Source organism: Nomascus leucogenys, chromosome 20 (genome assembly GCF_006542625.1).
Source record: "Nomascus leucogenys isolate Asia chromosome 20, Asia_NLE_v1, whole genome shotgun sequence".
Taxonomy (NCBI): Eukaryota; Metazoa; Chordata; class Mammalia; order Primates; family Hylobatidae; genus Nomascus; species Nomascus leucogenys.
The window spans coordinates 75,495,982-75,512,348 of NC_044400.1; the positions used below are offsets into that span (position 1 = coordinate 75,495,982).

The 16,367-nt window shown below is 42.5% G+C and overlaps 1 protein-coding gene across 2 annotated transcripts in view; it reads right to left on the reverse strand.

Moving 5' to 3' along the window:
* Positions 1-16,367, reverse strand: part of STX18 (syntaxin 18) — a 120,669-nt gene that overhangs the window by 37,143 nt on the left and 67,159 nt on the right. For both annotated transcript variants that reach the window (XM_030801430.1, XM_030801431.1), the window contains exon 2: positions 12,068-12,135. In XM_030801430.1, the coding sequence (XP_030657290.1) occupies positions 12,068-12,135 (68 nt within the window). The remainder of the gene's footprint in view (positions 1-12,067; positions 12,136-16,367) is intronic.

Consider the following 16,367-nt stretch of genomic DNA (forward strand, 5'->3'; position numbering starts at 1 on the left):
AGAGAAGAAAAGGCCTCCCTGATCAAGTGATATTTAAGCTGAGACTTGAAGGATGAGGAGGAACAGGCCAGGTGAAAAGGTGAGAGAACCATCTAGATAGATAGTAGAACACATATGAAGGGTGTGTGGTAGAAAATCCTCTGGAATAGACCCAACTGACGTAAGCCAGATGGGGAGAGGGAGAGGGGGAAGGAGCGTGGAGTCAGGGCTAGAGCATAAGCTAGGCTTATGAAGAATGTAGGCTCTGCTTTTGAGAACAATGGAGTAGCTACAGAAGGGTCTCACACCACAGAATGACTGAATCAGAGGGTGGAGGGTGTTCCCTAAACATTCCAGGCACACTCCCACCTCAGGACCTTTACATGTGTTGGTTGTCTCCTCCTTCTGGAATGTTCTTTCCCCAGATAGCTGCATCAATGCATCCCTTACTTCTTTTAGGTGTTTACTCCATGTTGCCCTCTTAATGAGGCCTTCCCTAATCCTTCTTTATAAACTGTCCCCTCCTTGACATTTTCTATCCCACTTCCCTTCTTCCTTCCCCACAAAGACACTTATCCCACTCTAACGTTCCATATATTTTGTGTAATTCTTTCTTTTCTTGCCTGTCTCTCCCCACTAAAAACGTAAGTTCCACAAAGGCAAGGACTTCTGTTTGTTCACTGTTGTATCCCCATCATCAAGAGCAATGCCTAGCATTTTTAATAGGCTGATCAATTAATAAATCAGTAATAAATACTTTTGAATGAACTGAACCAATGAATGAGCCTGAGTTGGAGAATGTGCTTGATACACAGCTATGACTGTGCTCCCTAGTAAGTTCCTCCTGAACCGATTTTTCCCCCACCCCGACAGGTAGGCATCCCCCTCCCAAAGCCTTCTCTAAGAAACTTAAGGCACAAACAAACAGGTAATACTTCCATCCTGAGCACAAGCCCTTCTGAAAAAGAAAGGGGTGAGATGAACACGAAGTCCTTCTCATTCCCAATCACCAGATAAGCATCCTCTCCTCCCGTGGAGTCACCCCTACCCCACGGCTCCTACCCCACTTCCACATTTTCTAAGGAAGAGTTGGAAAAAGAAATCCCACAGCCTCCAGCCTCCTAGAGAATGGATGATCCTCTCCCAGCGGAACCTGAAGAGTAACATGGAATTAGTTCCTTATTCCAATGCTCCTTAGGATCTTCTTCTATTAGTTACTTAGGCTTGGGATGGCAACCATGAGAGAATGGACTCTGTCCGAGGGAAGACCCCACAGTGAGACAAAGGCGCTAAGCCAGCAAGCTCAATCCCCTCTCCCCAACCCCAGCCCACCTCCAACACCAGGTGAACGGCTCCCCTCTGCGGAGGAGCCAGAGTAGCAAGCAGAGGGGCCAAAGCCTTAGGTTCATCCCTACTAGGAACCTTCTCATCGGAAATAGAGGCTAACGGGTCAGGGACAAATGAGTCAGAAAGGCACCAACTTAAGTGAATATGTACCCTGCAGACAGAACAGACCTAGAAATGACTAGTTCCAAGAACATTAGATTAACATCCTCCTACTCTATATTTTGATTTAATGGAAACTCAGTTCAGTGAAATTGAAAAGGTCTAAAGGTTAATTTGATAAAACTGATTATTCAATTAAAAGGTAATGTTCCTTTAGGAAACATTATATATATACATTAACCTTCTACATTGAAAACTGACAGTATGGTTATTCTATTAGTAAGAACAACAGAAACCAAGAAAGTTTTTTCTCCCAGATTGTTTTGTTGCCAGGATATTGTGGAAAAGGTCCATCTACCAGAAGTGGAGACATTATTTTTAATTAAAATCATTTAGAGATCTAGCCAGAGGCTATCTAGGTTACATGCTGTTCTGCTCTAGTAAAATGTCGTTATTAAAAAAAATTAAATGGGTCAATAAAGTCTGAGCTCTACATTCTGGAAAAAATTACAGCTTCCTAATTATGTCAAACTAACAAAGCCTCATAGGTCTGAAGGCAATATTTCTACACATATTCTTTCAATTCCATGATCATACTCCACATAAAATGTTCCTAGGAGCAGGCCAAGGCTAGCACATTGCATTGGGAGGGCAGAAGAGTAAAAAAGAAAGGCTTTAAGCAGTCTACCACCTTTGGGAGGGAGAACTTGATGAGAGACAATAAGGATGGCCTTTCTCCATCTGGACAGAACCTGGGCTACCGGGGGGAATGCTTATTCCCTAATCCTCATGTTTCTGCGGGAACCAACTTCCCCAAATGACACCTTGCCTCCTCCCAGGGCCTCTTCCCTCTGGCCCCCTGGCAGAAAGCACGGGGTGTACATATAGTCATCACACCTTTCTCTCCTCTCTTTTGCCTACTTGGAGACAGCAGAGGTTCTGCTCTGTTCCTCTCTCTCCTATGTTGCAAAGGGGCCTGTCCCTGCTATCTGTGCTCCAGGGGCTGCGGCTGCTCAGTGGCACTAACGCCTGAGTGTGTCTAATTCGAGAGCAGAGTATCAGCAAGGCCACCCACCTGCAAACCAAAGCTTTGTTTGCTGACCTAGATTTTACCAATGATAAAGCTGATATGACATGTGGGTCTCCACTGTGTTGATCTGACTCCTGCCTCCGCTTCTTTCTTTCTTTCTCCCTCCTCCCAACTCTCTGGCAGGAAACAGAGGTGGGTTTTGTCTTGTTCAATAACCAATACCCTCCAACCCCCTGCAACTGCATCATAGGTCAAATGGGGTTCCAATTCAATTATCATTCACCAGGAAACTTCTATGTGTCAGGAACTCTCAAACCCACCTAATTTAATCCTCACAAGAACATCATCCACATTTTATAAAAAGGAAAACTAGCACAAAGGTGAGTTATATTCATTCGCATGATAAATACATGGCAGGATTGGGACTGGAACTTAGGTGTGACTGACCCCAAAGCCCATGCTCTTTCACAGGGACCAAAACAGGGCGTGGAGTAGAATTCAGTGTGCATGAGTTGGCAATGAACAACTGGCCTCGGGAAAATGAGTAAAAGACTGAGTTTCTAGCTGGGCACCGTGTCATATGCCTATAGTCCCAACTACTCAGGAGGCTGAGGCAGGAGGATCACTTGAGCCCAGGATTTTGAAGCTAACCTGGGCAACATGGCAAAACCACCTTAAAAAAAAAAGACTGAGTTTCTAGAATGAGGCAACGGACCTAACAAGACGAAGAATGCCTCGGGGACAACAGTTCTATCTTCTGAAGTTATCTGCCCATAAGTGGCAGAGCTGGCACTGGCCCCTAGGGAACCTGATCCTCAGTCCTAGCATTTGCTGCCCTTGTAGCTGGGAAAGGGGAAGGCTTAGGCCCTCTTTACTGTACTAAGATGAGAACCCATGCTGCAGTAGTCTGGGAACACCGAAAAACAGTGTGCAGCAGCCTCCTTTTGCTATTTGAGTATAATAACTGCCTTAACATCACTATTACATTGAAAGCTTAAAACAACGGCAATGTTCCAGAAGAACACCCGGATGCCACTGTGTTGTTCTTTTCACATTGCATTTCAATCATACTGTCTGCTTTGAACCTCTCAACTGCTTCCTGAGTGATTATCCCTCCCACTGTTGGCTTTGCAAACTTTTTCTGAAAAGGGCCAGGGAGTAAACATGTTAGACTTTGTGGGCCTTGTAGCCCATCACAGCTACTCAACTCTGCTGTTGTAAAATAAAAACAGCCCTAGACAATATGTAAACAAATGAACGTGGCTGTGTGCCAATAAAACTTTATTATGGACACTGAAATTTGAATTTCATATAATGTTCACATGTGATAAAATATCCTTATTATTTTTTCCCCAACATTAAATTATGTAACTACATTTAAAAGTATATTTAAAATGTAGATTTGGCCTGTGGCTGTATTTGCTGACCTCTGGCATTAGGGGAAGACACTGAGTTTCACAGATTCACATGGTTCATAAGGAGAGGTGTGAATCAAACCAGCACTCAAAGCATTTACTTTGCTGGATTTCTTTTCAAGGAAAAGGGAAGTTAATAAGCGATTTCTATGAAAGATATTTACAACCACCTAGTCAACCTAAGTTGTCAGATACTAAAGAAAGAAGCTACAAATTGAAAGCTTTATACAGGTTTTGTAAAGTTTTACAGAATCACTGTAGCTTCCATTTTTTACAGCCTATCAAATTAGTATTTGATACACATACACACCTTTAGAAATAAAATTGACACTGCGATCTAATGTTAACCAACTATTTTAACTGAGAGCTTAAAAATAAGGTTTTCTTGGTACTATGCATCAGAATAATTATTTTAGTATATTCCAAAATAATGCAAATGAAGTGCATTTAAAAGCATAAAATTGCCTATGTATGTTAAGTGCAAATAGACAAAGCATCAAGGATTATTTAAAATTCAATTGGGGTATAATCATTTTTCTCTGTTGGAGAATTTATAAGAAGTATTTCCATTTTTGCATATATTGACAAAGTTAAAAAAAAAGCAGGATTTATTTTATATTCTCTATCTTTGTGACGGGAAGGCTTCTGAAATGCAACCACCCCTTGTTTTATAAAGAAGAAATCCTAAAAAGATGCTCCTAATGATGTTATCTTATCTGTCAAATCCAACTTTTTCATTAATTTACATAATACATTTGAAGATGAGTCCTATGGTAAAATGCCATCCTAAAGCCAGTGCAAATGGAGCTAGGGGAAGAGACAAGACAAGACACCTGTACTCCCACTGCCTGTGGAGAGCTGGAGTCTATTCCAGAAACAGTTTTAGAAGTGTTGGTTAGTATGTTTTTTTCTCTTTTTCTTTCCAAATGGCATTTTCGGTGACTTGCATCATTCCTTCATCTGCTCGATAAATATTTAGTGTGTGAGAAACTATCTTTTTCATCTCTGCATGTTTCACAATAGGACAGATGCTGTCCGCAGGGTGTATGCACGTGCCAACCCCTTTGCATTTGGATTCCCTTCCTTCCTTCTTGCTTTACCTAGGTAACTCGTACTCCTTCAGAGCTCAGCTCAAATGTCACTTCTTTAAGGACACTTTCTCTGACAAGGCTAAATTCCTCAAAAGCTACCTGTTTGCAGTAGTTTCAAAGAACTTCTTGATTTCTGCCTTAATTTCATTATTTACCCAAGAGTCATTCAGGAACAGGTTGTTTGATTTCCATGTAGTTGTATTCCTGTGGGGTCAGTGGTGACATCCCTCTTAACATTTCTGACTGTGTTTATTTAAATCTTCTCTCTTTTCTTCTTTATTAGTCTAGCTAACAGTCTATCTCATTAATTTTTTCCAAAAACCTGGATTTTTCCAAAAAAGTGGCTCCTGGATTCATTGATTTTTTCGAAGAGTTTTTTTTTGTGTCTCTATCTCCTTTAGTTCAGCTCTGATCTTGGTTATTTCTTGTCTTCTGCTAGCTTTGGGGTTTTTTTGCTCTTGGCTCTCGTTCTTTTAGTTTTGATGTTAGGTTGTTAACTCGAGATCTTTTTAGCTTTTTGATGTGGGCATTTAGTGCTATAAATTTCCCTTTTAACATTGCGTTAGCTGCATCCCAGAGATTCTGGTATGTTGTATCTTTGTTCTGTTGGTGGGAGCATAAATTAGTTCAACCACTGTGGAAGACAGTGTGGCGATTCCTCAAAGACCTAGAGGCAAAAATACCATTTGATCCAGCAATCCCATTACCGGGTATCTACCCAAAGGGATATAAATCATTCTATTATAAAGATATATGGACAAGTACTTGTATGTTCATCACTGCATTATTCACAATAGCAAAGACATGGAATCAACCTAAATGCCCATCAATGAATGATGGACCAGATTAAGAAAATGTGGAACATATACATCATGGAATACTATGCAGCCATAAAAAGGAATGAGATGATGTCCTTTGCAGGGACATGGATGGAGCTAGAATCCATTATCCTCAGCAAACTAACGTAAGAACAGAAAACCAAATACCACATGTTCTCACTTATAAATGGGAGCTGAATTATGAGAACGCATGGACATGAGGCGGTGGGGAACAATACAAACTGGGGCCTGTTGGAGGGTGGAGGGTGGGAGAAGGGAGAGCATCAGGAAGAATAGCTAATGGATGCTGGGTTTAATACCTGGGTGATGAGATGATCTGTGCAGCAAACCACCATGGCACACGTTTACCTATGTAACAAACCTGCACATCCTACACATGTACCCCTGAACTTAAAAGTTGGAAAAATAAAAAGCTATCTGCACTCTGTTTTTGCAGTACCTATCATATCTGCAATGTTACCTGTTGACATGAATACTTTTGCAGCTCCATGAAGGCAGGGACAACCATGTTTGTGTTTGTGCACTATTTTATACTCCATGCCTGGCACAGTCTATGGCACATGGTAGACACTCAATAAATAACTGCAGAATGAATAAACTGATTAATGAATCAAATTGATCAAATCATGGCACTATAAACATGCAGAGATGAGTAGGACACAGTTTTTCACCTCAAGAAATGTGGTAGAAGTGGTTATGAACAAATAACTCTTCTACCTGGCACATGTGAGAAGTACCATAAGAAAAGCACAGAAAAAGAGCTGTCAGTATTCAGAGGCAGGAGAGATGGCTTTCAGACAGGAAGGCAGGGCCAGGGCAGGCTCTACCGAGAAGGTGGTGGTGATAAATGGGTCTCTCAGGATGGAAGCATGTGAACATGTGACATGTGTGGACTGGAGTGAAGAACAACAGGCCAAGCTGACAGTGTGAGTAGAGGCCTGGAGGCAGAACAAATGTTAACTCTGAATGCAGCTGTAGGGCACATGAAGGAAAGGGGTAGGATGGAAAAGTGGGTGAGGGTAATGAAAAGTCTTGCTTATCTAAGAAGTATGGATGGGCCACATCCTGCAGGCAGAGAAGGGATTTGAAGAGGGAAGCATGTGATTCCATCTACGATGATAAGCACTACACCTGTGCCTTCCAGACAGACCAGGAGAGGAAGGGACAAAGAGCATGGAGTTGAGAACAAAGAGATCAGGCAAGTGACAAAGGCTGCACTGAAGCACTCTAGAGCGGATGGGAGGAGCGGGCAGCATGCATGGGAACAGTGCTGCTCACAGGTGCTGGGCGAGCAGGACAGTGGCAATGGGGACTGGGAGAAGCCTGTGCTCATGACGTGCATTTAGGATCAACTGTAATCGCCCAAAAGGTTCATCTTGCCCACTGCCCAGATAAAGCTGATTTATCAAGACAGGGGAACTACAATAGAGAAAGAGTTAAATATACACAGAGCTGTCTAAAAGGGAGACTGGGGTTTTATTATTACTCAAATCAGCCTCCCTGAAGATTTGAAGGCTGGGTTTTTAAAAGACAGTTTGGTGGGCAGGGGGCTAGGGAATGGGGGATGCTGATTGGTTGGATTAAAGATGAAATCCTAGGGAGTCGAAGCTGTCCTCTTGCACAGAGTCAGTTTCTGGGTGGGGGCCATAAGACCAGATGAGCCAGTGTCCTGGTCTGCATGGTGCCAGCTGATCCATCAAAATATGGGGTCTGGAAATGCCTCTAACATCAATCTTAGGTTTTATAGCAGTAATGTTATCTATAGGAGCAAATGGGGAGGTTAGCGGTCTTCTGGCCTCTGGCTACATGACTCCTGAGCCATAATTTCTAATCTCATGGCTAATTTGTTGGTTTTACAAAGGTGGCCTTGTCCCCAAGCAAGAAGGGGGTTTGTTTCCAAGAGGGGCTGTTATCACGTTGGTTTCAAAGTTAAACTATAAATTAACCTCCTCCCAAAGTTAGTTTGGCCTATGGCTAGTAATGATCAAGGGCATCTGGGAGGTTAAAGGCAAGATGGAGTTGATTAGGTCAGATCTCGTTTGCTGTCATAATTTTCTCACTGTTACAAACTTTACAAAGGTGGTTTCACTACTGGCATACTGGTGAGAGAGGAAGCCACAGTAGGTGGTAAGAATGTGTGGTAGGGAAGGGCAAGGATTCCATGGCCAGCCCTGGTTCAGAGGCTCACCAGCTGTGATCTTCAGGTTATGCCATCGCTACACTTTCATTGCCTGCCTGCCACACAGGCTTAACAGCAGTGCCTTCCTCATAGGGTTGATGTGAGGACCAAATGAGATAAAATATGAATAACTGGTGCTTATCAGAGTACCTAACACAGAATAAACATTCAAGATGGGAAGATAAGGTGGGCCTGGGGGGTGGGTGGGAGCATAGCTAGGTAGGTAGATAGAACTTTTTTTCTAAGCAAAGTAGAGACAAATAAAAGAAAAGGGCCTGAAACAGAGCCCCGAGTTCTTATGGGATAGATGAAGGACAAAGAGGCAAAAATGAGTGGTGAGAGGAGCCAAACGATCCTGTAATGGAAGTCAAGGGAATAGGAAATTTCAAGACACTGATGATGGTCAACAGGATCAAAGGCTGTGGCAAAGTAGAAGAGCTGAGAAAAAACCATCAAGGTGCTTAAGACCATTCTCATTAGAGAAGGACACACTTCAAGTACAGTGACTTACCATTTCACATTTATCACTGGAATTAGACAGGCTAGCCTGAAAGTGCACTTTAAAACTTTTTATTCCTTTTTCTCTTTTCTCCCTAGTCTGAAGATGTAATCCAAAGGCTTACTGCAGAAACCCTTTTTTTCCTCCTTAGTCTTAGAATACAGCCTTGAAACGTACTTTCTCTGAAACACCATGTCCCCTCCCCTTCTCACCATACATTCCCTTACACCATGCACACATACCTAACTGTATGTATCTAATTATGTGCTTGCCTGGAAGTTGCAGGGGCTAACTTGAGATAGACTGAGCATGGAGACCTAACTCCAAAATTCCAGAGATTACCTCAAGGCGGGTAGTCTACAACCCGGCCATTGCTGACATGTCGCCAGCCTGCGATGATAGCTACCAGAAAGAGACACACAGACCTAGTACTCAGCATCACTCCTGCCTTCCCACTGCTTGCTCTGGAAATAAAGTCACCTCCCTTTCGTCCTTGTTATTGGCTTTGCAAGCGGTGAGCAGCTGAGCCTGTGCTCGGTTACATTATCATGGTTAAAATTGAAAAGCCTATTTACACCAAATGTTGGCAAGGATAGGGAGCAATTATAATTCTCATGCATTGCTACAAGGAACGAAAAACCACTTTGGAAAATTGCTTGGTAGTTTATTTTAAGGCTAAGCATGCACCTACCATTTGTATGACCCACTAATTTCACCCCTAGGTATTTATTCAAAGGAAATAAATGAGTATGTCCACAAAGAGACTTGTAGAAGATGCTACTCACAAAGGGTTTATTCCTAATAGTCTCAAAGTGGAAATAGCCGAGTATTCTCTATTAGATAAATGGATAAGCAAACTGTGGTAACGTCACACAATGGAATATTACAAATAATAAAGCAACAGAAAGGAAAAAAACTACTGGTATACACAACATGCAAGAACCTCAAAAACATGTGGAGTAAAAGAAGGTAGACACACCAGTGTGTGTACTATACGAGTCTATTTATATTCCCCTTGAGGAAAAGCCACTGGATTTGGTGATTAGGAAGTCACAGACGAGCATTAGGAGACAAATTTCAGAAAAGTGAGGGAAACCGAGCCATATGGTTGGCGTGGAGTAAAAGGTGAGGAAGCAGAGGTCATGTCAACTGCAATCTGTAGGCCAAGTCTAGCCTGCAGGCATGGCTCCCTATGGTCTGAGAACTAAGAATGGTTAAAGGTTTTTAAAGGTTGTAAAAAAACAAAACAAAAAATATGCGACAGAAACCATATGTGGCCCACAGAACCTAAACCATACTATCTGGCTCTTACAGAAAGTTGGCTGATCCCTGATTAGACTTTCTCCCCATGTTTGGCACTGACGTGAAATGAAGTGACAGTGCCTGTGGCTTAAGGAGCAAGCAAGGTCAAATGTATAAACTAAAAGGAAGAAAAGAACCAGATGACCAAAAATAGCTGGGAATCATGAATACAGCAGTACCTGAGAAGCAGTGTGAGTGATGAGATAAAGGATGTGCTTGTACCGCTTAATGTATAAACTAAAGGGAAGAAAAGAACCAGATGATGAAAACTGGCCAGGAATCATGAACACAGTGGTACCTGAGAGGCGGTGTGAGTGATGAGATAAAGGATGCACTCACACCACTTCTCAGGTACTGCTGCATTCATGATGCCCAGCTATTTTTGGTCATCTGGCTCTTTTCTTCCCTTTAGTTTATACACAAGTAGGACAGTATCCTTAAAAACAAAGAGGGGTTTGTCTGTGACAGGTGGAAAGAAGGCGATGAGGTGAGGAGGGAACTGAGAGATCCTATTAGAGGTTCTAAACTTTACAGGGGAGTAGGCTCTGATGCCACCTCAATGGGGCCTGTCCTGTCTACTCTGTGTAAGAATCACGAGCTTTCCCAGCACTCCCGATCCCTGTTACCTTGGTTCTACTCTTCCTTTTCTTTCCATAGGACCTATGACCTAATGTACTATACACGTAGTGCTTGTCTTTGCCAGCCCACGAGAATGCAAACGCCATGAGGGCAGGAATATTTGTATTTTATTCCCAGATGTGCCCTAAGCATGTAGAATTCAATAAACCTGTGACGAACCAGGAAGTTTAATCTGTAGTGAGGGGTCAGGCTGGAGCAGGGGATCTCAATGTCAGCACCTCCTCAGTTTTGGGCCAGGTAAGTCCCTGTTGTAGAGAGTTGTCCCGAGTTTTGCACATTCTTGGCCTCTACCCACTAAATGCTAGCAGTACTCCTCTTCCTAGTTGGGACAAACAAAAATGTCTCCAGACATTGCCAAATGTCCCCTGGGGTGCAAAATCACCACAGTTGTGTACTGTTGGGCTAGTCATGGACTTTAGGACTAGGAGGAAATCATTCATTCAACAAGTATTTACTGAGTGCCAAATATGGGTGAGGAACTATGGAAACATGATGGAAACCTGACAAGGTCCTTGACCTCATGACATGTACAGCCTGGTGACAAAGACAGATAATAAACTGTAATTATTAAATAATTACAAATTGTGTTTAGTTACTGAAGAAAATATACAGGATGGAGAAACTAACTAACAGAAGAGATCTATTTTATAAAGGGTAGTGAGAGAAGGCCTCTCGGAAGAGGGACTATTAAGTTGAGCCTTTAAGTTTGAAAAGGAAACCACCATGGGAAGAGAAGGAACAGCATAGGCCTGGGCCCTGCACCAGGAAAGGGCATGGCACCTTTAAGGAGGCTGGCATGGCTGGAGCTCCATCGTGGGAAGGCGGTGTTTGAAATGAGGCCAGGGGCTAGATCAGGAGTGGGGAGACCACAGTGTAGAGGCTGGTATTAATGCTAATTCCAATGCGGTATTCATGGTGGGTTTGCTCAGGTGGTGACATAATCCAATTAAAGTTTAAAAAAGACTCTGGCTACTGAGTAGAAACTGCACCTAGCCACCAGAAGGAATGTCAACATGAGTAACATTAAGGGATGAAAAGAAGGATTCATCAAAAGTGCCCTAAGAAATGAAGGCTAAGCCAAAGTGGGTGTGTAGCTGCCTCTAGCAGGTGTCAAAAGCCTGGGAGAAGGACAAAAGAAGAAAATGGTCATCAGGACTGAGGACTGGGAATTGGTGGGGGAGGCATGATCCAGCGACATGAGGGTAAGAACTGAAATGTGCTCATGAGAATGTCACCAAAACAGCAAAACTGGTGTCACAGACTGCGACTGCAAGAGATGGGCAAAAATAGCTTAGCAGAGGCTTGAAAACTTTGTTCTTCCACAGGTTCAGGGCATACAAATACATGTGTCCCCAACTTCAAATACAGCTCTGTAAGTATTCATGGAGTGAGTGTCATTTGACAAGAGATAATGGTACATGTAGAGATACAAATAGACTGGAAGATATTGCTGTTGTAATTTCATGACTTTGAGGACATGGAGTATAGCCGAGCCTTTTGCTTTGAGGAGATTTTTCCACTGCCAAACTGGTCTTCCTCATTACAACTCTGAGTTATTAAGAAAAAGGTGAGGGCAATAAGCGCAAAAGAAATATAGGTGTAGAAAAGAACACAGTTACCAAAGTCCTGGTAAAAAATATGTACTTACCTATAAGCATTAATATAATCTTTCCTGTGTTCCAGAAGAAAATCTCTCAGTTTGCCAATGTGAGAAATCTAAAATTAAAAAAGAAAGCCAACAGTTTATATAGATATGTTAAACTCATGTAATGAATTTTAAATTAATAGAGAATAAAATGCAAATTGCAGAAAGATTCTGAAGCTACAAACTAAGCACCGTCGGTTTTGGACTCTCGTACAGTCACAAATTAGTTACCATTCCTGGGCCTCAGTCTCTCATCGATGGTTCCTTCTACCTCTAATTGTTAGGACCTATGACACTACGAGTAGGTGATTTTTAGGTAAGTTAAAGATGAAATGAGATAATGGATGTCTAGTAATTACATAGCATGTGTTCAATAAGGTTTATTCCTTTTCTTTTCTTATAGCTAAAATTGTACAGCAAGTATTCCTTCTTCCAAGTATTCTAAGGGACATTTCTAAAGCTGAAGCTGTTGGGTTTGTAAATAGGGCCCATGCAGAGCAGCAGAGTTAAAGCAAAGATTCAGGGGTAACAATTTATCCCCACATAGCAAATCTCTGTCTTTCCTATAGGCTATTTCCATGGATGAAGAAAAAGAACTCAAAGGTACAGATACAAAGCATTGTGTTTGTGACGGCTGTTTCTAGTATAATAAAAACCTATTCTAAAGCACCTTCCACATGCCAGGTACTGTGCATGGAACTAGCAATTCACAAATAAATAAAAAGTGGTGGGAAGAACGCTCAGACCACAGTCAATGGGGACAAACGTGTTTCCAGAAGGAGAATGATTACTAGCCAGTGAGTGGCCTGCTGGTCCTCTAACGACGTCTTACTCCAGCTTCCGACTCACACACTTTGCACTCGTTCCAAACACACTCGTTCGAAGGCCCCAGCCTTGCAAGGTCTGCTGAACTTTCATCTCTTCCATGGAAGTTTCTCTGTCAAGGCCAACCCAGGCTAATTTTCACTTTGCTCTGATCTTAAGAGGACTTCTGCACACCACCCTCTTGGCATTCAATTATTCATGGCCATGTACTCTGACCTAACTTTTATATACACACTTCTTTGTCAGTGGCAGAACTATGCAAGGAGAGGCTGCCTAGCTTTCCCTACAGTTGTAAGCACAACAAGAAGCACAGAGGTGATCAATAAACACTGTGGAATGAGTGTATGCCTAAATACAAAATTGCATTGATCACAAAAGAAACACCCATGGTTTGTCTGGAGATACGTCAGTTTGGGTTCAGCTAAATTTCCCACATAGTCTAGACTCTTATTATAAATGTGATTCAGAAAAATACCCTAAGGCATTGTAAGCAAACAAATCAAAGAAAAAGAATTAAGTATGGTCACAATATTCATTTATTTCACAGATAGCAAATCAGGACTGAGAGACTGTCCACCATCCCTGACACTGCTCAACACTTTCACATACATGGGCTATTTCTCTTCCCAACAACCCTGCTGTGCTATGATTCTTACTGTTCTCATTAACCAGTTTGGGAAAAGCCAAGTGACTTGTCCAAGGTTACACATTTAGTATGTGAGCTTGGTTTCAAAAGCTCAGGACTGAGTCCAAATTCAGCGTGTTTCCCAGTGCACCACTGCTGCCTGCCTGCCTTACAATCCTGTTCCTGCTTTCCACTTAGGCTGCATCACGAAATCTGACTTTTTTTTTTTTTTTTTTTTTTTAGACGGAGTCTCGCTCTGTCACCAGGGCTGGAGTGCAGTGGCGCCATCTCGGCTCACTGCAAGCTCCACCTCCCGGGTTCACGCCATTCTCCTGCCTCAGCCTCCCGAGTAGCTGGGACTACAGGCACCCGCCAACATGCCCTGCTAATTTTTTTGTATTTTTAATAGAGACGGGGTTTCACCGTGTTAGCCAGGATGGTCCCGATCTCCTGACCTCGCGATCTGCCCGCCTCGGCCTCCCAAAGTGCTGGGATCACAGGCGTGAGCCACCGCGCCCGGTCGGAAATCTGACTTTTAAGTCTGTTGGGAAAAAAATTAAGAGATGTGCAAGCTAGGGGTTCACTGCATCACATACAAGATTTGACCAAGCTACTCTTCTGTTTTAAAACCTTCAATGGTTTCCATCTCCTTACCTCCTCCCCTGCCTACCAGGGGTCAAAAACTCAACTGCTTCCAGGGGCCACGTGAACAGCATAAATGAGCAAAGCAAGGGAAATGCATGGGTAGAATACATTCGACAGTGGTGAATTCTGGTTTCAAAATACACTGCAGTTAAAGGAAGCCACTCTGCATGCTGATTTGCCAAAGGGAAGCCAATGAGTCATCTCAGTGTCTAAACAACGGGAAAAAGTCCAAACTCCCAAATGCAGCACTCAAGGCCCTTCACAACTCAGCCCTGAAAGTCCCTGCCGCACACCCCGCACCATTCCAGCCTCCATCCCGCACCACTCCAGCCTCCAAGTCCCAGGCCTTTCCCTCACTTGCATACTCATATGGTTCTCCCTTTCCCTGGAACGCCCTACCCATCATTCTCTCCGAGGCAAATTCTTCCTCCTCTTTCAAGATTCTCTTTTCCTCCTCATACTCACCCTACACTCCCAGCTGCAGTCAGATCCCATTCCCGCACAAAACGCTACATATGCATCTATTTCAGCACCTGTTCCTTCATGATAACAATGACTAGTTCATAGACTGATTTCCCTTCACCAGACTGCAAGCTCTGAGAGGGCAGAGAGTCCTGTCTCTTTCCCCAGAGCTTGTCAGGCACAGTTCCTGGCACAAAGCAGACCCTCAAAAACTTTTACTAAATACTGAATAAATAGTGGGTACTGAATAATCCCAGAAGGAGTATACCTGCTACAGTAGGCAGAATAATGGTTTTCCAGCTTCCCCAGTCCCATCCCCCTGTAAGATGTCCAACTCCTAATCGCTGGAACCTGTGACTATATGGTGTTACATGACAACAGGGCATTAATGCAGCACATGAGTTAAGGTTGCTGATCAGCTGACCTTAGAGAGATTATCCTGAATTATCTGGGTAGGCTCAATGTAATCACGAGGGTTGGTAAATGTGGAAGTGGGAGGCAGAAGGGAGAGTGAGAGTAATGCAAAGTGAGAAAGACTCATTCCAATGTTGCTGGTTTTGAAGATGGGGAAAGGAAGCCAAAGAATGTGGGCAGCCTCTAGAAGCTGGAAAGGGCAGGGCAATGGGCCTTCCTTAGAGCCTCCAGAAAAGAACATGGTCCTGCCAATACCTTGATTTTAGCTCAGGGAGTCCCATTTTGGACACCTGACTTATAGAACTATAAGATAATAAATCTGTGTTGTTGAAAGCCACAAGTTTGAGGTAATTGGTTACAGCAGCAATGAGAAACTAATACACCTACTAAGAGCCTTACTATCCACAACAGGCTTTTTTTTAGAAGTAATAAAGTTTTCCATACAAAGTTTTGAAAAGTCCAGAGGAATCTGCTATACAGGTTAGATCCAGCTGCCCACCCCTACTTTTAGTTAGTTCTATTCTACAAGAGAGGGATGGTGCCGGGGGATGAATGCCAAGAGCAAGCAAGCTCCACAGGGGCCCACAAGCACATAATTATTATACAAGAGGTTGCAGTTAGTCTAACAAATGTGATCCCAACTTCATGTGCTCTGTAACGGGAAATTTCTATGAAATGAGGTTATTAAAACAGAGTGCAGCTGGTTCAGGATTAAACGGAACTCTTGATAAGAGGTGTGCTAAGTAATTACTGACTAAATAACATCAGTATAATAACTCAATACTTAACAGGAACATAATGTATGATATTTTAAATGCTGAGAATGAAAAAATAAAGGAACATTAAGATTTCTTTAGAAATTTGAGAGCTCTGAATTTTCTATTAATTTCTTAAAAAAAAAACAAGAAAAAATCATGACAAATCAACAACAAAGAAAAAAGTTCAACAGATCTTTGATTTATCTACATAGGCATACCTAAGTCCCCAAATAGCATAATATAATTATCTCTGCATAGAATGATTTGACTGTTTAATCACATGACTACCATTAACTTTATAAAGACTCTTGGCCAAGCTTAATCTATTTACTGTTAGGCTCAGTCCTATTTTTCACAATAAACTGGCAAAGACAGCATATTATAGCGCATACAATTCAGATGTGCTCATTACATTTTCACATTTTTAGAGAGGTTAAGTAGTTGTATGCTTTGGATTTTTCTTTTTTGTAGATATGGGGTCTTGCTATGTTGCCCAGGCTAGTCTCAAATTCCTGGGCTCAAGTGATCCTTCCCCCTTGGCCTCCCAAAGTGCTGGGATTACAGGCATGAGCCA